The sequence below is a fragment of the Squalius cephalus genome, assembly GCF_949319135.1.
Source record: "Squalius cephalus genome assembly, chromosome: 23".
NCBI classification, from domain to species: Eukaryota; Metazoa; Chordata; class Actinopteri; order Cypriniformes; family Leuciscidae; genus Squalius; species Squalius cephalus.
Window position 1 is genome coordinate 9539207 of NC_137144.1, and position 22731 is coordinate 9561937.

At 39.3% G+C, this 22731-nt stretch overlaps 1 protein-coding gene across 2 annotated transcripts in view; it reads right to left on the reverse strand.

The window, feature by feature from the left end:
- Positions 1 to 20433, reverse strand: part of b4galnt4a (beta-1,4-N-acetyl-galactosaminyl transferase 4a) — a 192671-nt gene extending 172238 nt beyond the window's left edge. For both annotated transcript variants that reach the window (XM_079859705.1, XM_079859704.1), the window contains exon 1: positions 18414 to 20433. In XM_079859705.1, the coding sequence (XP_079715831.1) occupies positions 18414 to 18555 (142 nt within the window). In that variant the 5' untranslated portion in view covers positions 18556 to 20433. The remainder of the gene's footprint in view (positions 1 to 18413) is intronic.
- Between the last annotated feature and the right edge of the window lie 2298 nt (positions 20434 to 22731).

The window sequence follows — 22731 nt, forward strand, 5'->3', positions numbered from 1 at the left end:
AGCAGGATGGTGTTGGTTTGCCCCTGGCGGAGATGAAAACGTTTGTTCAACTGTAAGCCTGAGGCACTTGTTCTCAAATGGACAGAATGAAAAACTAATGAAAGCACTCAGAGCGCAGGTCTACAAAACTGCTCACCGGAAGCTTTAGGGTGTCTGTGAAGCTCATGCGAACCTACGGCTGACAGCGGCTGATGCTTAAAGACCTGCGAAGAAAGGTGAAGCTTCCTCACAGATGCTCTTTACAAAGTGAGATATTGAGGATTAATTCAGCCTTTTACTCATGTAATTCCTAACCATTTAACATATAAAGAACAATTTCAGATGTATACTTGTGTTTTTACTTGCAATACAATGAACGAATGCTTTCAAGCTTCAAATATGAAAAAATAACATAAAAAATCAAATAAAAGTAGTCCACACAACCCATGCACTATAGTCCAAGTCTTAAATAGAACAAGATAACAAACTAGATAAAACAAACTAAGGCAAGGGCTTTAAAAAAAATTGATTGATTTGATTTCTAAATCCCTGTTAGGATGGGACTAGATTTCTAAAGAAGTTTGAGTTACAATTATCATCACCTGAAGTCTGTGATTTCATGTACCCTTTCAACGGGACTAATATCTGGAAGTAGAGTTGTCAAAAGTACCAACTTCGGTACCAAGTCGGTACTTAAATTTAAAAAATGTGACGATACCAGCATATGATGTATATGTCTTTTAATGAAATATTTATTTATATTTTTAAAAAATGTATATAAATAAACTTTACATGAGCTTATAATAAATCCACATACGTGAGCAGAGAAATATTTTACCTGATGTTTAAATAGCCAGTTTCCACAACTTGGCTCTCCTCTACAATCTATATTGAAATGTACAGCATGTGGAGGATTGGTGTGCAAATGGTAGCTTCGACAGGTCAAAAAACACAGGACAAGCGTTGGGGTAAAACAGTATCAGCCATAACCGACATTCGTGTTCGGACTATATTAGATTTCACGGAGAACCACTAAGTTTGCTGAAAAACTGCAGGTAATTTGATCTGGATGGTTGTGTGAGAAAAACACAGACTTGGCAGATTTGGTTCTGCAGAGCTGTAGGTGCTACACACAGTCAAAAACAGCACCAGTACTGACAAAACTCGCCACATTTATCCATTATCTTTAGTTCTTCTAGTGTTTAGGTACAAGAGTATCTATCCTTCTTCTTCATTACCTTACGGAAATTGGGCATGCCAAGTTTCTGGACGCCAGAGTTTTCAGAAAGTTATAGTATATTTAATCAATTCAGTTGTAATCAGCTGTACAAGATCAATGAAAATTGGAGTCCTCATGACCCTTAGTGCTCAGTCGGACTAAATAAATAAGTCTAATCTGATTCAAATCTTCATTTTTATTTTAATAGTGCCTCTCAAATAATAGAGATTTGTCAGACAATCACATTTCCTGATATTTTTTTAATAGGACTCCCATTTGGAAACCACAACAGACACTTTAATTTTGTGCCTTTGATGAGTAATTTTTTTAATTTCCAGTGGATTTTCATTGGATTTTTCTACATTCAGCTGGGTTTATGCTTAAAGACTGCCTTTAGCCCACAATATCTGTTGGCCATTGTACACTGTGTAGAATCCCACCTGCTCTGGGCACACATCCCGTTGGAATGATTAAGTCCCGTTGTTTGCTCTTCAGAGTCGCATGAAAGCCAAGGCAAATGAGTCCATTTTAAAGTCTACCTAAATTAGAAAATTAATATTCTTCCACAGAACCTACAAATGCTGCTAAACAAATTAAATATTCTGATGTTTTCCCAATAGCCAGATCTAAACATCATTGCGCTTCACACCTCAAAGAGCTGCAATGTTTTGCAACATCCCACTACAAACAAATGGGAATTAGTTTGACAGCGTTCAAAGAGGGACTAAAACTCTAAAGACATAGGGCGGCCCTCTAGACCTCAGACTAAACAGCATAATTCATTTAAGGCAAACAAAAACAAGGCTGTCATGGATGGAAGCACTGTCCGTTCAATATACGGCTTTGTACCGAAGTGTCAATTAGACATGGTTTGCCTCACTTCTTTTAAAATGAAATATGGAATCTGGGACAATGACAAATAGAGCATGAGATGAACAAAAGGAAAAATTGTGGTAACACTTTATTGCGATAGTCCACTTTAGATATTCTACTACCTATAAGTAACTTTGCAACTACATGTCAATTAACTGTCATTAGAGTAATAGTAGACTGTCTGCTTCATATCTGCTAACTCTCTATTCTAATGCTCCCCAACAGATATTCTACTGTATCTTGGCAACTACAAGTCAACTTATTCTACTAACCCGAACCCTAACACCTAAATATAAACTAACAGTCAACTATAGTCTACTAATACTCTAATGAGAGTTATTTGACATGTAGTTACTTAAAGTTAGTAAAGTGGACTATCGAAATAAAATCGTATAATCTGAACCGGAGCGTCAGGTAACACATTGAATAAAACTTGTAAAATGTACTCTAATATATTTTTTTATAACTTTACAGTGATGATCATGTTTACAGGTTGTACCAAGACATTTTTGGCATTATGCTAAAAACATATCAAAATTATGTTTAATTTAAAAAAAAAATGTTTAAAGTACAAACATGTTGATCATACAGGTGCATTCGATTAATTCTCATTCACGTATAATTTTTATTACATTTTTTAGACTGTAAGAGAGTAAATCAAAGCCATTTGGGACAGGGAACAACTTATTACCGTCACCTGGGGCCTCATTTATAAAACTTTGCGTAGGATTTGCTTCAGAAGTGGCGTACGGATGAAACATAGGACGTGCGTACGCACAGAAATATTCGGATTTATAAAACCGTGCGCACGCACATCCTACGCAGTTTTCCCTTAATAAATCACAATCAATTCTAAATGTAGCGCAGCTTTTGCGGCTTCATGTCACGCCCATAGTTGCCCATAAATAGCCCGTGAAACGCCCACAAGTTAATATTCATCGATTGCGAAATCATGGCAAACACAGAGGAAAACCAAGAAACGTAACTTCACTCACGCACAAGCGTGAAGCGCATGATCAGCCATTGTGCGTCATTACGTATTGTGATGGCATCATGGCTTTTTATTACCATCCATTTGATTGCATCTGACAAGCTACAGATGTGTTATGAGGATGAATTGCATAACATGCTAATATTATTGCAGAACATATTTATATCTTTTTGCAAATATGTGTTAAATTGCATTTCTGTTGTAATCTTCGTTTGATTTTGTTTGTTTTACACTGCAGATCGATCAAACGGGTGTTTGTGTAGACTGTTAATTGTAAGACTTGCTTTGTGAAATCTTCATGTTATTTATGAGAGGCAGTATTGCCATTTCTTTTACACAACGATCTACAGTTTCACACACTTTCACGTGTTTCTTCCATCTGCCGACGGTGTCGCCATTTCTCATTTCACCCGTTTTTGTGCGTTTCTTCCATCTGCCGACGGTGTCGCCATTTCTCATTTCACCCGTTTTTGTGCGTACGCCTGGGTCAGAACTTGCGTGAAGGACCGCACATTTTCCCGTCAAGTTTGCTTTTTATAAATACCAATTATTGCGTAGAGAGCGGCGTACGCCTTCTTTTGTGCGTACGCAACGTTTATAAATGAGGCCCCTGTATGGTGGACAAATGGGTCTACATATTGGATTCTGTATTTTGAGATCAATTATAGATCTCATACTCATGAACGTATCAATAGATCTCATACGTATCAATAGATCTCATACTCAGAGCGTAGTTCCTGCTCTGTTCAAAGCCAAAACTTTGCTTGGAGCCGCTATGACAAAGTAGATATTGGAACATCTCACCACTGAGTGTGATTGACTGTTCCCATCACTTCCTTTCCTTGTCATCTTCTGCCAACGTGGGTGCAAAGAGCAAACAGTTAAGGTGACCTTTACACACACAACCACAATAAAAGCCACTCAAGCGGCTTCAAGCCTTTGATGATCGATTGTAATCCAGCTTTACCAGATGGATCGCTTACAGTAATATAACACCAACTTCAATGTGAGGCATCTCTCAGTCAGGACACTGAAATATGATACACGATGAGAGCGAGAGAGTTGTCTGACAGATAAAGCTAAGTTAGCCTTGTACTTTCATGAATTGTCAAGTCAAGTCCCCTTTAGTGCTTTTACAATACAGATTGATTCAAAGCATATAATGCAACAAAGAGTTTTGTTTCTAGAAGAAAATAGCGTCACAGTCCAGCTTAAGTAAGTTCATGATGGTTAATTTTTGTTGTAAAAAAGTGATTAATTTATATATATATACAGGTTGTAAATAGCCTTTTTAGCCACTCTAGAGAAAAACGTGATGTCATCGTCCAGCTCAGTTCAGTTCTCATAATGGTGTCAATGCAGGCAGATCAATGACAAAATATGACAAAATATCTTAAAAATAAGGTATTTTGAAGAATGTTTTGATTACAAAATGAAAGTCAAAAGGGGGCTAAATATCTTTGAGTTGGCCAGAGAGTCTTGTAGTCAAGTCTATAAGCCGATTTTGTTAACTCTTATCGTGTAACCAATAGAGAGGCATTAGGTGAAAAACATTACTCTTTTCAATAGTCATTACATAAAAAAATGTATTTAATTTGTGTAGACTTTTTTCATTTCTAAATGTATTAAATTAGTAATTTTACTGTATTTAATTGTTTTAAGTGCAAATACTAGTTGAATTATTTAACTTAAACATTCCTTCAAGTTTTTCCAAGTAATTTATAATTTAATTAAAAAAGAAATTCAAGGCCACTGTTTTTATTTAATTTGTTAGCACTAAAATGTAAATTTTGTAACATATGTAACAATGTAACAAACAAGCATGTTCAATAGCATATTAGTTTTTGTTGTGGTTTAAAAATTGTTATAAACAAATATGATATTTCACTGTCAAAAAAGTAAAGTCTTTTTGCAAGTTGTTCAAATGTGAATTAATAAAACAAAGCAAAACTACACGATGACAGCAGAGAGACGTCTGATCTCTCAGTGAAGTCATGTCCATTCATAGCACACAAAATGTAATTATTATCCAAGTATGTCACTGTACACTTTCTTTGCACTTTGCACTAACCAAGATTTGAAGAGAAAACAATTGCTGGGTAGTTGCTGCTTAATCGATTATCGATTTCCTTATTACCAAAAGCACATGATGAAATATAAAGTAAATTCTAGCATAATCACACTGTGAATCTGCACACTAATGCAGTTTGAATCTATTCATGTCATTATCCATTGTAAAAGAAGGCGTGTAACTTATAATGTATTCAGTCGTAAAATAATCATTCATTAATTTAATGTTACTGTATCCTATATGTAACATGTAGTGCTACATGTCATACATGTTTTCATAGTTGCAAAAGACCAAGGCTTTAGGGTACCTTTTCAGTAAATGTAAAATTATCCTTATTATGCAGCAACGTAATTAACTCTGATTTTATGGCCTCAACAGCCGTCATGCTTTAGTACAGCCAGATTATGGTGGGAAATGGCTGCTTTCCATTCACACACGCACTCGTATCATATGACCTTTCCCAAAAGCCCTTTCTGTGTCTGTAACCAGCCTGCCACTCTTCTCCTACTGCTTCTCAGTTCAGTTGTGTGTATTTCTCACACCCTTTCATTCAGCACTCAGAGGGGTCCTGGTTAGAGGTTGACCACCGATGCCAAACTGGGATCAATTCCCTTGGATTCCTAAACATAGCAACCTAAAGCAAAAAAAAAAAAAAACTCATTTGAAATCAGCGCAAAAAGGCTTCCCTTCGCAAACACTGTGCTTGGGTCATTCCCACTATGCATTACTTTCATGTTCCGAAACTTTTCATTATTAAACTTAATATTAGTAATTAAAAAGTAAAGTATGTTTTGATGTTAAAACATTTTCCCCTATCCCAGTGTAATATGCAGAATCTTAAAGTGCCCCTATTATGTTATTTTAAAGTTTCCTAATGTTGTTTTGGAGTTCCTACAACAGGTTTACATGCATCAAAGTTCAAAAACTATTTAATTTCCTCATAATATACATTTACACATGCTCTGATTGGCCAGACAGCTCAGTCTGTTGTGATTGGTTTACCGCGTACAGCGCACGCGTCGAAAAAACAAACAAAAAAAAACTGCCTTTACCTTCACATTGTAGAGTACAGCGTCTTCTCAACATGATGCTATCCAGTATCCACAGGAATCAGCTGCAGTGTTTGAGGTTCAAGTTTTCCCTTGTGTCTGCGCGCAATAAGTGGGTGGGCAATATGCTAATGTTTCGTCTTGACGTCACAACAAAACGGCTTAGGACATTTACACATCACCACATTTTCAATGATTCTGAAACGACTCGTCAGATGAATCAATCTCTCTAAATCCCGCCTTTCCGCGAGCTACTCTGCTCTGATTGGCCAGACAGCTCAGTCTGTTGTGATTGGTTTACCACATACAAGCGCGCATGTCGAAAACAAAAACGCCCATTGCCATAACAACACCAGCTGTCCTGAGGCTTCCTACACCATAAACTAAAGACAGTAACGAACAATGACATTGATTTTACCATATCAATGCGAGCGCGAGTCCGATGATGAAACACAAATCCGATGATGAAACACTGGAAGAACTAGTTATTCAACCCAAACCTCCATCACAAGGACGACTCGAGCAGGACGTTTCTCAGTGATACACAGCTCATTTTGAAGTACATTATGAGATGTTGCAACTGTAATTCATCACCATCAGCATTAACAAGTGCATGTCCATCAACAAACCGATTATTTTACTTGTACTTATTTATTTACCGAGTAATTTTGTAATATATTGCGGTGAACACGTGGAAACTGTTTCAATAACAGTGCATGTATGCAATGTATACATTAGCCGAGCTCTAGCGTGAATGACTGATGTGAATGACTAATATAACATAAACATTGGTAAACAGATCCTGCTCCATGATTAATCTTTCCTCAAAGTAGTGAGAATGACAGACAATCTGTATTAATAGACATAGTTATAGGTAATAGTGGGCCACAAACTGACAGTGATAATGTGAGTTAACCAGGAGACCTACACAATATAAAACTCAAAACTAAGTATTTTGAACACCATCATTCAAGAGCAAGCGGTGTGCAAATCCTGCATTGAACTGAGATTTGAGAAGCTGTCTTCAGTTAAATAAAGGGAACAGTAAAAGTTTAGGATTATACTGCTGTGATATCGTGGTAAAGGTGAATTTTAACCACTGATGCTCGTCCTTGGCCAGTGAAAAAAAAAACTGCCTTTACCTTCACATTGTAGAGTACAGCGTCTTCTCAACATGATGCTATCCAGTATCCACAGGAATCAGCTGCAGTGTTTGAGGTTCAAGTTTTCCCTGGTGTCTGTGCGTGCAATAAGTGGGCGGGCAATATGCTAATGTTTCGTCTCGACGTCACAACGAAATGGCTTATGACTCGTTTGAAAAACAATTCATTTCATTGACTCAGAGCTGACTCTTACTTTTGAAAGACAATAACTTTATATATGGTTCACTTTCAGATTTAAAACTTTGCAGGATGTTTTCATTCACTTAGAGCTATGTCACACTACATGAAAGGTCATTTTCAAAAATCCATAATAGGGGCCCTTTAAGTAAGCCACTGTAGGTTGATTTCCCTAAATACTAGTATAAACAAAGTGGTGCTATCAAAACATTGCTCTGTTTTTTGGAAAATTCTGACCAGCCTGACTCAGCAACACTGACTCAGCCAATGGCAGTCAGTTTTTTTTGACCAATGGAAGATGGGGGCACGTTCTGAAACAACTGTTTTGGTATCTGTAGTTGGGCAGAAATTACACCCTTTAATTTAAAATAAGATTGAATTTTAATGGATAAAAGATTCACCAAAAAGTTTAGTTATGTTTTAGTTTAGTGTATTCCCTAGTGATTTCATCCTCCAAGAAGTGACATAATTTTTGGTGGCATAACAACAGCATAGATATGAGCAAATATAGTTCAATTTAAAACATTTAAATATGTTATAGATACAATGAAAGTAATCTGTATTATAAAATAACATTTCAAAAGATGATTAAAAAATATTGTAATTAACTTCCTGACCTCATAAGCCAACTCAAAATCCCACACAGAGCAATGGCTAACTTTAGCACTTAATTTCCATCCAGTTAATTTTCTTGCCACCATGTAAATAGGTTATAATTAATTATGTTTAATGCCTGAACTTGCCATGTGCATATATTTGCAAGTCTAGTACACTCTTAAAAAAAAGGTTCGGTTTCACTTTATTTTGATTGGCCCTTTAACACATTCTGTTGTTTATAAGTAACACTGCACCTGCATGTCTACTAGTAGTATTAATAGATTGGTAGGTTTAGGGTTAGAATAAGTTGACATGTAGTTGCAAAGTTACTTATAGTCAACAGAATGTGCAAAAGGGACCATCAAAATAAAGTGTTACCAAAAGTTATTTACTGGCGTAGATGGTTCAATGAAGAACCTTTAACATTCATGGAATCTTTCATAGTGGAAAAGGTTCTTAAGATTATTAAAATGTTCTCCACACTAAGAAAAAAATGGTTCTTTCAAGAACTGTTCACTAAAAAGTTCTTTGGGGAACCAAAAATGGTTCTTCAATGGCATTGCTTTGAAAACCCCCTTTTGGAACCTTTATTTTTAAGAGTGTACTTCTATATGAATTACAACCCAATATGCATTCATATTTTTTTTTAAACGTATTGAGTTTAAAAGGTAGCCTACTGCATTACAGGAATGACCCGCTTGTTCCTTCAACACATTCCTTCACACTTGGTTGCTAAAAAAGACCCTTGTTCACAGCAACCTATCACAGCTGGTGCATAGCTACATCTTGACCCAGCCCTGTGGAGCCTGTAATTGGCAATAAGGTGACCATTGTGAACCCTCAGGCGAAAATAGCCCAGCCTATTTGTGCAAACATGCATTTTCACAGCCAACATCTCTGATTAAAATGTCAGTAATGTCACTTGGCGAGCCCCACAGACTTTTTAATTTCGCTATAGATGGCTTGGTGCGATGCCACGTTATTTTCCAGACATCTTCTTCGTACTAACATAGGGTTTGCATGGCCTTTCTCGCACTTGAGTGATTCCAGTGCACTTCTCCTTTGCGAGAGGAGTGATTTGGTGGCCCACATAAAGAGGCCAGACAGAGGCTGAGGTTCCTGGGTTATGATCGAGGTCAGTTTAGGGCAGTCAAGGAGAGATGCCAAGCCACACAGGGCTTTTAGCAGCGGCTAATGAGAAAGAAGATCCTCTTGTAGAGTGGCAGACACAAAAAGATGCTGTCAGACGGGCTCTAGGGGTTCGACCCTGTGTTAGAGCACTGCCAATATTAGTGTTCTTAATACACGTTTTAAGGTGCAGTCACATTAGCAAAACTGTGTGGGCAAAAAGGGTTTACTGTTTATTAGGGGCTTTCGCATCGGTTCTAGGAACTTATTTATAGGAACTAGCCACCAAGATGGTTCCCCTAGAACTAATGGTTCCCATAGGAACATTTTCCTGGTTGCATTCGCACCGCCAGTAGGAACTCTGAAGTGACGTAAGCCACGCTTGTTGTGACTTTTATTTTGACGGCGCTGAGAACGCCAGAGCCTGAGCACACAGTGTTCATTAGTTTATGATCTGTCTAACAGTATTAATATGTTATTATATAGAACTGTTATACATAAAAAGTAGGCAGTACATGAAAATGTATTAGCGTATGCCGTGTGGTTGATGTCCAGTGTCGCTAGCGGAGCAGAAATACATAATCATGTTTGGCTTGGTCCCCTCAAAGTTGCGTTGGATTTTCTCCATAGCGTAAAGGTTAAGCATCTATCACTGTTTTCTATGTGCGTAGAGTTAGTTTGTGGAGTAAATATATAGGCTGTAATCTGTGTTTACACAGCTTTTTTAAAAATGGCGGGTGTTTCGCGTTTGTGTGGCCAATCAGCGTTCACTAACGTCACTAGTAGTTCCTATAGTGCTAGTTTAGACCCGACTCTGAAGTACGAGCTAAATTAATTCCTCAAAAAGGAGTTCCTAGAACTAAAATCGATCCTAGTTCCTGCGGTACGAATACGCCAAAATCCGGGTACTTCCGCCAATAGTTCTAGGAACTACTGTATGAAAAGGTTCCTCCGGTGCAAAAGCCCCTATTGTCGATAGTATAGCGATGTATGAAGCACCGCTCACACATAAGTCACTTTAAAACCAAGCTTTCTGTTGGTCAACTTGTCAAAATCACCAAAAATGACCAACCCTCACCTTCAAATTCCCAACCACATGGATTCCCATAAAATTCGGCTGCGAGAATTCGACGAACAATGGTAAATGTGATTGTACCTTTACTCTTAACATTCAGACCTGAAGCTGATGTCAGTTCAATGTTAAATTTGAAAGCATTTGTGAAACATGAACACTGCCTGTTTCACAAAGGCACTGAAACCTCTCAAGTATCCATTGACTGAGATCAGATGGATGCGTTCGGCATGCGTCCAAAACATATGCACATGCACTGTCCGTACACGAGGGGTCAGGGGACAGACATTACCAAACTGTGCTGATGACGAAAAATTGTCACATTGACTGTCCGTGAAACCAAGTAGAATACAGACAGGGGCTTTGGGTTTGAGTATTAAACTTTGGACAATAACTTGAAAAATCACCTGTTTTTAACCTAACAGCCAATAAAGCAGGAAATAAAATTTAATTGACTTTCACTATAGGAACCCAAGCCATATCTAGAGAATATCACGGAGACTTGACATGGGCTAGTAGGCAACCACCTATCAATCACCCAGAATATGCTAGCAACCACAGAGCAACACACTAAAAAGCACTCAGAAGTCCTTAGAAACCCTCTAGCATTGTAGCAGCAACAACACCATAGTTGTGTCTTAAATTACATACTACAACTCTATAAAAATAATATTAAAAAGTACTCTGAAAAAAAGGGTACAAAAGTTATCAATGGGGCGATACCCTTTTAAACGGTAGTACTATTTAGGTACTAATAGGTCAACATCACCTTTATTTATAGAGCGCTTTATACTATACAAATTGCTTCAAAGCAGCTTAACAGCCATAAACATGAAATAATGATACTAATAATAATAGTTTTCTAATCATTTGTAGGTATTATTATGTACCTTTAATGTACCCTTTATGGGTAAATATTGTACAAAATATATCTGTTGAAAGGGTAACAGCTGCCAGCTTTTTGTACTTTTTTCAGAGAGTGACACATTATGAAGCTAAACTACACACTATGTAATCTACTGTCTAGTTTATGACATTTAAACGGCTAGTTTGTCATCCTAGCATCCGAGTCTGATAAGCCCCTCTCCCTCCGCTACGTAAAGAGCTGCATAAAGTCTCCAACATTCCATATGTCGTTCCAAACCCGTAAGACTTTTATTATTCTTCGAAACACAAATGAAGATATTTTAAAGAAATCTGCTGAGCTTCAGCAAGAACCAATGAGGTTCATTCTCGTGTTACGCAGCACGTTTGAGCTTCAGCAAGAACCAATGAGGTTCACTCTCGTGTAATGCGGCACGTTTGAGCTTCAGCAAGAACCAATGAGGTTCATTCTCGAGTTACGCAGCACGTTTGAGCTTCAGCAAGAACCAATGAGGTTCATTCTCGAGTTACGCAGCACGTTTGAGCTTCAGCAAGAACCAATGAGGTTCATTCTCGTGTTACGCAGCACGTTTGAGCTTCAGCAAGAACCAATGAGGTTCATTCTCGTGTTACGCAGCACGTTTGAGCTTCAGCAAGAACCAATGAGGTTCATTCTGGTGTTACGCAGCACGTTTGAGCTTCAGCAAGAACCAATGAGGTTCATTCTCGAGTTACGCAGCACGTTTGAGCTTCAGCAAGAACCAATGAGGTTCATTCTGGTGTTACGCAGCACGTTTGAGCTTCAACAAGAACCAATGAGGGTTATTCTCGAGTTACGCAGCACGTTTGAGCTTCAGCAAGAACCAATGAGGTTCATTCTCGTGTTACGCAGCACGTTTGAGCTTCAGCAAGAACCAATGAGGTTCATTCTCGTGTTACGCAGCACGTTTGAGCTTCAGCAAGAACCAATGAGGTTCATTCTCGTGTTACGCAGCACGTTTGAGCTTCAGCAAGAACCAATGAGGTTCATTCTCGAGTTACGCAGCACGTTTGAGCTTCAGCAAGAACCAATGAGGTTCATTCTCGTGTTACGCAGCACGTTTGAGCTTCAGCAAGAACCAATGAGGTTCATTCTCGAGTTACGCAGCACGTTTGAGCTTCAGCAAGAACCAATGAGGTTCATTCTCGTGTTACGCAGCACGTTTGAGCTTCAACAAGAACCAATGAGGTTCATTCTCGAGTTACGCAGCACGTTTGAGCTTCAGCAAGAACCAATGAGGTTCATTCTCGAGTTACGCAGCACGTTTGAGCTTCAGCAAGAACCAATGAGGTTCATTCTCGTGTTACGCAGCACGTTTGAGCTTCAGCAAGAACCAATGAGGTTCATTCTCGAGTTACGCAGCACGTTTGAGCTTCAGCAAGAACCAATGAGGTTCATCCTCGTGTTACGCAGCAGTTTGAGCTTCAGCAAGAACCAATGAGGTTCATTCTCGAGTTACGCATCACGTTTGAGCTTCAGCAAGAACCAATGAGGTTCATTCTCGAGTTACGCAGCACGTTTGAGCTTCAGCAAGAACCAATGTGGTTCATTCTCGAGTTACGCAGCACGTTTGAGCTTCAGCAAGAACCAATGAGGTTCATTCTCGTGTTACGCAGCACATTTGAGCTTCAGCAAGAACCAATGAGGTTCATTCTCGTGTTACGCATCACGTTTGAGCTTCAGCAAGAACCAATGAGGTTCATTCTCGAGTTACGCATCACGTTTGAGCTTCTGCAAGAACCAATGAGGTTCATTCTCGAGTTACGCAGCACGTTTGAGCTTCAGCAAGAACCAATGAGGTTCATTCTCGAGTTACGCATCCCGTTTGAGCTTCTGCAAGAACCAATGAGGTTCATTCTCGAGTTACGCAGCACGTTTGAGCTTCAGCAAGAACCAATGAGGTTCATTCTCGAGTTACGCAGCACGTTTGAGCTTCAGCAAGAACCAATGAGGTTCATTCTCGAGTTACGCATCACGTTTGAGCTTCTGCAAGAACCAATGAGGTTCATTCTCGAGTTACGCAGCACGTTTGAGCTTCAGCAAGAACCAATGAGGTTCATTCTCGAGTTACGCATCACGTTTGAGCTTCAGCAAGAACCAATGAGGTTCATTCTCGAGTTACGCAGCACGTTTGAGCTTCAGCAAGAACCAATGAGGTTCATCCTCGTGTTACGCAGCAGTTTGAGCTTCAGCAAGAACCAATGAGGTTCATTCTCGAGTTACGCATCACGTTTGAGCTTCAGCAAGAACCAATGAGGTTCATTCTCGAGTTACGCAGCACGTTTGAGCTTCAGCAAGAACCAATGTGGTTCATTCTCGAGTTACGCAGCACGTTTGAGCTTCAGCAAGAACCAATGAGGTTCATTCTCGTGTTACGCAGCACATTTGAGCTTCAGCAAGAACCAATGAGGTTCATTCTCGTGTTACGCATCACGTTTGAGCTTCAGCAAGAACCAATGAGGTTCATTCTCGAGTTACGCATCACGTTTGAGCTTCTGCAAGAACCAATGAGGTTCATTCTCGAGTTACGCAGCACGTTTGAGCTTCAGCAAGAACCAATGAGGTTCATTCTCGAGTTACGCATCCCGTTTGAGCTTCTGCAAGAACCAATGAGGTTCATTCTCGAGTTACGCAGCACGTTTGAGCTTCAGCAAGAACCAATGAGGTTCATTCTCGAGTTACGCATCACGTTTGAGCTTCTGCAAGAACCAATGAGGTTCATTCGCGAGTTACGCAGCACGTTTGAGCTTCAGCAAGAACCAATGAGGTTCATTCTAGAGTTACGCATCACGTTTGAGCTTCTGCAAGAACCAATGAGGTTCATTCTCGAGTTACGCAGCACGTTTGAGCTTCAGCAAGAACCAATGAGGTTCATTCTCGAGTTACGCAGCACGTTTGAGCTTCAGCAAGAACCAATGAGGTTCATTCTCGAGTTACGCATCACGTTTGAGCTTCTGCAAGAACCAATGAGGTTCATTCTCGAGTTACGCAGCACGTTTGAGCTTCAGCAAGAACCAATGAGGTTCATTCTCGAGTTACGCATCACGTTTGAGCTTCAGCAAGAACCAATGAGGTTCATTCTCGAGTTACGCAGCACGTTTGAGCTTCAGCAAGAACCAATGAGGTTCATTCTGGTGTTACGCAGCACGTTTGAGCTTCAACAAGAACCAATGAGGGTTATTCTCGAGTTACGCAGCACGTTTGAGCTTCAGCAAGAACCAATGAGGTTCATTCTCGAGTTACGCAGCACGTTTGAGCTTCAGCAAGAACCAATGAGGTTCATTCTCGAGTTACGCAGCACGTTTGAGCTTCAGCAAGAACCAATGAGGTTCATTCTCGAGTTACGCATCACGTTTGAGCTTCTGCAAGAACCAATGAGGTTCATTCTCGAGTTACGCAGCACGTTTGAGCTTCAGCAAGAACCAATGAGGTTCATTCTCGAGTTACGCATCACGTTTGAGCTTCAGCAAGAACCAATGAGGTTCATTCTCGAGTTACGCAGCACGTTTGAGCTTCAGCAAGAACCAATGAGGTTCATCCTCGTGTTACGCAGCAGTTTGAGCTTCAGCAAGAACCAATGAGGTTCATTCTCGAGTTACGCATCACGTTTGAGCTTCAGCAAGAACCAATGAGGTTCATTCTCGAGTTACGCAGCACGTTTGAGCTTCAGCAAGAACCAATGTGGTTCATTCTCGAGTTACGCAGCACGTTTGAGCTTCAGCAAGAACCAATGAGGTTCATTCTCGTGTTACGCAGCACATTTGAGCTTCAGCAAGAACCAATGAGGTTCATTCTCGTGTTACGCATCACGTTTGAGCTTCAGCAAGAACCAATGAGGTTCATTCTCGAGTTACGCATCACGTTTGAGCTTCTGCAAGAACCAATGAGGTTCATTCTCGAGTTACGCAGCACGTTTGAGCTTCAGCAAGAACCAATGAGGTTCATTCTCGAGTTACGCATCCCGTTTGAGCTTCTGCAAGAACCAATGAGGTTCATTCTCGAGTTACGCAGCACGTTTGAGCTTCAGCAAGAACCAATGAGGTTCATTCTAGAGTTACGCATCACGTTTGAGCTTCTGCAAGAACCAATGAGGTTCATTCTCGAGTTACGCAGCACGTTTGAGCTTCAGCAAGAACCAATGAGGTTCATTCTCGAGTTACGCAGCACGTTTGAGCTTCAGCAAGAACCAATGAGGTTCATTCTCGAGTTACGCATCACGTTTGAGCTTCTGCAAGAACCAATGAGGTTCATTCTCGAGTTACGCAGCACGTTTGAGCTTCAGCAAGAACCAATGAGGTTCATTCTCGAGTTACGCATCACGTTTGAGCTTCTGCAAGAACCAATGAGGTTCATTCTCGAGTTACGCAGCACGTTTGAGCTTCAGCAAGAACCAATGAGGTTCATTCTCGAGTTACGCATCCCGTTTGAGCTTCTGCAAGAACCAATGAGGTTCATTCTCGAGTTACGCAGCACGTTTGAGCTTCAGCAAGAACCAATGAGGTTCATTCTCGAGTTACGCAGCACGTTTGAGCTTCAGCAAGAACCAATGAGGTTCATTCTCGAGTTACGCATCACGTTTGAGCTTCAGCAAGAACCAATGAGGTTCATTCTCGAGTTACGCAGCACGTTTGAGCTTCAGCAAGAACCAATGAGGTTCATTCTCGAGTTACGCATCACGTTTGAGCTTCTGCAAGAACCAATGAGGTTCATTCTCGAGTTACGCAGCACGTTTGAGCTTCAGCAAGAACCAATGAGGTTCATTCTCGAGTTACGCATCACGTTTGAGCTTCTGCAAGAACCAATGAGGTTCATTCTCGAGTTACGCAGCACGTTTGAGCTTCAGCAAGAACCAATGAGGTTCATTCTCGAGTTACGCAGCACGTTTGAGCTTCTGCAAGAACCAATGAGGTTCATTCTCGAGTTACGCAGCACGTTTGAGCTTCAGCAAGAACCAATGTGGTTCATTCTCGAGTTACGCAGCACGTTTGAGCTTCAGTAAGAACCAATGAGGTTCATTCTCGTGTTACGCAGCACGTTTGAGCTTCAGCAAGAACCAATGAGGTTCATTCTCGTGTTACGCAGCACGTTTGAGCTTCAGCAAGAACCAATGAGGTTAATTCTCGTGTTACGCAGCACGTTTGAGCTTATTCTTGGTTTTGTGACTGAGCCCTGACACTCCTGTCTTGTCTGTGTGTGAGCGTGCGGTTTCGAGCGTACTCAAGCCGCGCACTCTTCTGTCCATGTGTATTGCCTTGTGTGCGGGGCGTGGCGTTCGGATCCCGGCATTTCAGTCTAGTTTGGTTTCGGTGTCGGGTTTCGGACATTCATGCTCCGTCTGGTGTGAGCGCAGAGGATGAGTATTTAGTTGTTTTCGTGCACTCTGTCTTGTTCTGTAAGCGTGCGGCTTCGAGTTCGCTCGGGCTGTAAGCTCTTCTGTCCGCGTATGTTGTTGTGGTTAGTGTAGCACGCGGTTCGTGTTTTCATCAGCCGCATGCTTTCATGCTATATGTTTTGTTTTGTCTTGTGCTGTTATGTGTTGCTTTCTTGTCATGTTTTTTGTTAACACACGCGGCTTATGAGTTCTCATTAGCTGCGTGTTCATGTCTGTTTTGTTTGGGCACATGGCTTGTCATGTATGTTTCCTTGTGCCATGTGCTCTCTTGTCTATTGTCTAACCCCACCCATCTTGTTACCTGATTATTGGTTTATTTGCCCCACTTGTCCTCTCATTACCTGCCTTGTTTGCTCCCTATTTATTCTCCTTGTGTTTGCAGTTTTGAGCTGGATCGTTGTTGAATAAATCAAAGTCAAAATCAAATTAAGTCTTTTGTTTTCCCCCTCGGGTTAGCTTTTGTTTGTGCATTGTTTTATTTTGCTTCATAAAAGCCTATTTCTCCTGCGACTGAGTCCTTGCTTCGTCTCTTCAACCACAAACCCTGACAGTTTGAGCTTCAGCAAGAACCAGTGAGGTTCATTCTCGTGTTACGCAGCACGTTTGAGCTTCAGCCAGAACCAATGCGGATTGTTTTCACGTGTCAAGCACATCAAGTCAAGGTTGAGCTTCTGTTTATGTTCGCTGATCAATGTTTATATGTGAATAAAAGCCTAACTTAAATCTGTTCGTCATTATAAAGCAATCCAGTCTCGCACAATTCAATTCATATGGACTAGTTTTACGATCTCTTTATGAACTTTATGAAGCGTCAAAGTGGTAATTGCGTAGCTGTCAATGGAGGGACAGAAATCTCTCAGATTTCATTAAAAATATCTGTGAAGATGAACAAAAGTCTTATGGGTTTGGAACAACTAAGTGTGAGAAAATGATGACCATTTTTTTTTTCATCTTCGGGTGAACTAACCCTTTTAAATAAGTGCATCATCCAAATATTTGAAGTGAACTTCTTATAGTTGGAATTGTCAGGGTGAATACAGTTCTTGCACTAAATACTATATATAACATAGCATATTCAAATTTAGACACACCTTAAAAAAGGAACAGGTGTTTGTGTGTGTTTGTGTGGGAAGGGTTGCGACATTGATGACACACATTTCATTAGCAAACAAGTCATGTTCTTTAATACAAGACAAAAATATTTTTTAATTATTCACTGCCTACATGTTTATTATAGAAAATTCAAGTCCAGTTGCCATGCCACATAAAGAGTGATTTTTATGGCTTTGAATCTTATAGGTAAAAGATTCTCACAGGCACATGGCTTGTGCAAACACACTTTCTGGTTATTCACACTTAATCATAGAGGTGAGAACCTAGTTTCTATAAAAGTTCATCACAGCAGACTAAGCTCTGCACATTTGAACATTTCTACTTGTTTCCATATGGCTATTTTATCACTGAAACCAATATAATGCAACCTTAATTTCATTCAAAATGCAATAATTTAACTTTCTCTGCAAAATGCATTCTAATGCATACTAATGTTACACTATTAAAATGCCAATTTTCATCTGCCAGATATTAAACGTATCAGTGCTGCTACCCTAGTTCTTAATTAAAGTTAATAATAAAATTGATAATTCAGCAGTTCCTTTATTCATCTCACTCTTTACTCTGAACCGCTTTTCTCTTTTATTCTTTATGACAAAAATATTCAAAAAGACCCTCAGAGAAAAAAAATTACATCAGCAATGAACTCACATTTTAAATGAAACATTTCAGACATACACCTTACCTTTCCCATAGTTGAAGTGGAGTTTGATGGATTTGCCCTGGTTGATGTGCAGGTACGTAAACCACACGGCAAAAGTAAGCAGCACCAGCAGTAGCAGAAGTTTGAACTGCTTTCGTATTTTCTTCACAGGGAATCGCAGCATTTTCGCAGCTGCAGCATCATCATCAGCAGCAGCAGAAAAGAGAGTGTCAGCTGCTCCTCAGTCTGGCGCTTTAGAGACAGACTCCTGATGTCACAATGGCATATTCGCATCAGCTAATCCACAGTTTGCCACATCTCAGTTTCTGACATCACAATGTCATATTTGCACCAGCAGCAGAATAAAAGCACAAGCTGCTTCTTAGTTTGCCACACCTAAATTCGTAATGTCACAATGTCATATTTCTCCAAAATAGCAGCAGAATCAGTCTTAGCTGCTACTTTAGTTTGAAGCATCAAAAAGATAGGACTCCTGATGTCACAATGTCATATCTCTGATCAATTCCACTGTCACAAAAGTCATATTTACAATTTGTGTAAGTTGCTTCTCGGTTTGGCACGTTTCAAAAAAAAAACTCCTCACAATGTCATTTTACAGCAGCAGAAAAATATCAGCTGCTTCTCAGATTGGCGTGTTTTAAAGACAATGTTATTTCTCAAGCTCAACAAGTTTCATTAATTATTGAAACTAGTTAAAACAGTTTACTTGAGTCTTATAGAAGCATAATATATGATTTACAAGATGTAACTGTTTGTGACTTGAGCTGCTCCGGAAATCTTCATTTAAGTCCCATTTGCGATAAACAAGTTTTAAAAATAGGTAAAGAGGAAGAATAGTCCAGTAAAAAGATATTATTGTAGGCGTAAAGGCAAAAGAAAAGAGCAGCGGGCTGTTAATCTTGTGAAAGCCGCTCTGACAGCAGTCCAGCCACTCCAGAGAGGATCATCCTCTGGATTTAAAGCTTTCGCTCAAATGACCAGTCTAACTTTTTAACACTACGTTTTCGCATTTAATTAACCATAAACAACACAATCTAACATCAGAACCCGCAGTTGCGAAGCTGCCCCTTCCTAGGATGCATTTTAGATTTGTTGGGATATCTCAAACAGTCATGATAACAATAAAACCATTCTTATAAACCTGTAACTAAGCCATAACAATTAACAAACGCACAATGTAGAGTGAAACCACCTCATATCATAAAATATGTGCCTATTATGAATTGTGAAAAATGCTTACATCTTTGTTTCCATTCATTTAACTCTAAGAATAATTCAATTTCTACACTTTTTCTTTAGGAGTAATTAGCTTCAAAGTGGTCAAAAGAAGTGTATAAGTGACTTTAGCACCACTTTTTAAAATGTAAGGCATGCAATTGTATAGAGATAATTAAACGTAATGTAAATAAACACACTGCATAAGACACTTGATGTAAGCTACAATATCTAATTGAATAGCAGATGCACTGATTTAGTCAATTTAAACATCACGCGCCTGGTACCATATCGCACTGCGATGAAAAAAAAAAAAAATGCAATGAAATAAATGCTGCTTTATAATCAGATATTATTTTCCGGCGCTTAAAACACTAATATGCGAATAGAACAACACTGATTGAAGAATCACATTGCTCTGGCGGTGTATAGGTGATGCGTTCATGCACCTGCTATCCATCCAAGTCCACGCGCAACTTATTGGCTCTTTCAAAAAAATGTAAATCAAACGCGTGCACCTAAACGTCCCGTCCCCCGTTAACAGAAAACCCTATTCATAAAAACAATAACAACGGTCTATTGGCGTCCGTGAGCTCCTATACCGCTAGCAGCATCTGACATTTTGATTCCACTAGTGCGCTCCGCAAAACAAACGCTTTGTTTCACCGATGTGATGTGATGCGTCAGTCTCCGCGCGCGGGTCCTGTCCGCGTGGATGCTGTCACGCCTTCAGTCAGAGAAACTATTTAGCAATGAGTCTCATAAATCCCACGAGCTCCGCTTCCAGTCCTACGATGTGATCGACTCTCGATCCCCGCGTTCAACTGAGCATCCATGACTCTGCCGGGGAGAGATATTACGAATCCTACTATTGAACTGGATGAGCTAATGAATTATTCAACAGGCCATGTTGACGTTACGTGGAGCATCTCGTCGTAGTGTTAATTAATATTCATGAGACAAGAATTACCAGGCAGGCTTACTGGCCGAACGTTCCCTTTCCGTAATTAATATTCATGAGCCCAACCGTCACTATAGTATGATTCGAATGTTCGCTGCTGGGCAACCGAACTTGGGTGGAGCTGTAATGGGCAGCAACGCTGTCCAACCATCGGCGAACTTCCAGCGCAATGCATTATTATTGGAAGAGCTCGGTGACGAAATGCATATATTAATCGTTTGCTGTGATGATCTCACCTTGTTTATTTGATGTTTCCATCATTTGACAGACGATATTAACACTTAAATCAAATGTCTAATGTAAGATATGATGTGTTATTCAGAAAACTATTTCATTTATTGTTTTTCGTATGATTTATTTTAAAAAGTGTTTTTTAAATGTTTTAATTAGTCAAATTAAATATTTGACTTTTTATAGGCTAGTATTAATTTTTTGTTTATTTGTCTTACTTATATTTAGAAAGGTGCGTTATTATTAAATTAATCATAAATGATAATTGAATAACTTCTTAAATCAATATTTGACTTGTAGAATACGGTTGAATTTAGTTTTTTTTTATATAGGGCCTAGTTTTGTTTTTTTTAGGTCATTACATTGTTTGGATCATGAGAAATGAATGGAATAAAGACAAAAAAATATATATATATTATGTTATGGAATGTCCTCTTGGACACCAGGACCCAATTATTAAGAAAATTAAAAGACATGAATAGGCAAAAACAGGTGGGTGGGGGGAGGGGGTGAATTCATTCACCATCAATTTTTTGATTTCAAGCTTTTTTTATGCAAACTTTGTACAAAGATGATTCTCAACTATGTTATGAAAGATATAACAGAATGATTTGATATGCCATTTTACAATGTGAACATGGCCATAAATGCCATTCTCATTCTATGCAAAGCTTCTATACACTGTATCGAATTTGCATATTAATGTGTTCTTGGGGCAACGTGTAATGATAAATGACGGGTAATAATGGGAGTAATACGTAATTGGGAATATTTTCATTAAAATATCATACAGTATTTCATAAAAATATTGATATAGCCTATAATTTCTTTCCCTATTCACTTGTTGTGTCTCCCAAAATGGCTGACATGCCATGATGTTAGTCCTGGTGTCCACTACAGTGGACGTGTATGAAATCAATGCCCTGTTACGGAACAGAAAGTCATTTTCTGATTTGAAACCCCATAACATTTTCCTGAGATGTTGATTTCTTACAAACAATTTGAAAATTAGTCAGATTTAAATGATAATTACAAAATATTATCATATTTCCATAAGCGTGCTAAACCAGATAGGGAGAGGGAGTTGTCAAGGTGAAACCTCCAAACATTGGATATCTCTGTAAAGCCCTGAATGTCTCCATACAGGACGTCCAGACTTACAACTGTGACATGTATGTTGTCAGAGAAATTTGCTAAAATATAATGTCCTCTACAGAGGCAAAATGCCTATTCCTGGGTCTCAGGAGGTTATAATTTTTAAATAAATGAATATTAATCACTATTTGGATTAATAAACAGAATAAAAAATTTATGTAAGGGTTCTGTCACTTCAGTGTGGTTTATTCTTGGTTTCGTAACAGCTCTGACACTCATCGGCAGGATGGTAAGATACCGCCAGAATCATCGCCCCTTTGGATTGTATTCGCTATAGATCTCCGTGAATTAGCCCAGAGGTTTGGTGGAGATGGCTTTAATTAACTTTTTCCTTGTCGGGAAAGGTTTTCCGACGTTTTCCAACATTTCAGTGTGAATGAGAAAATGCTAAATTCCCCTTACTGCGCATGCGTAGAACCTCACAAAAGCTCACTGAGATGATACAGACGGAAAAAATAAATAATAAAGTTATCTCGCATTTCTTCTGGCAGGATCATTTTATTTAGCAAAATATCTCAGCGTTCGCGTCCAGGTCGCACTCTCTCACCATTATATGTTTGGTCTAAAACACAACTGCTCTCATGTTTTTCCGCAGGACAGCAAATGCGAGTGAATTTTCAGTCATTTTTGCCGTATGAAGAGTGTGCAAAGTAAAATATTTTAGCAACAGTGTGAAAGTGAATAGCTCATAACGGGCACAATACTGGTATAAACATGAATATCTATTGGTACAATATGCGTCACATGACTAAACTTGCGTCATTGTTTTCAAATACC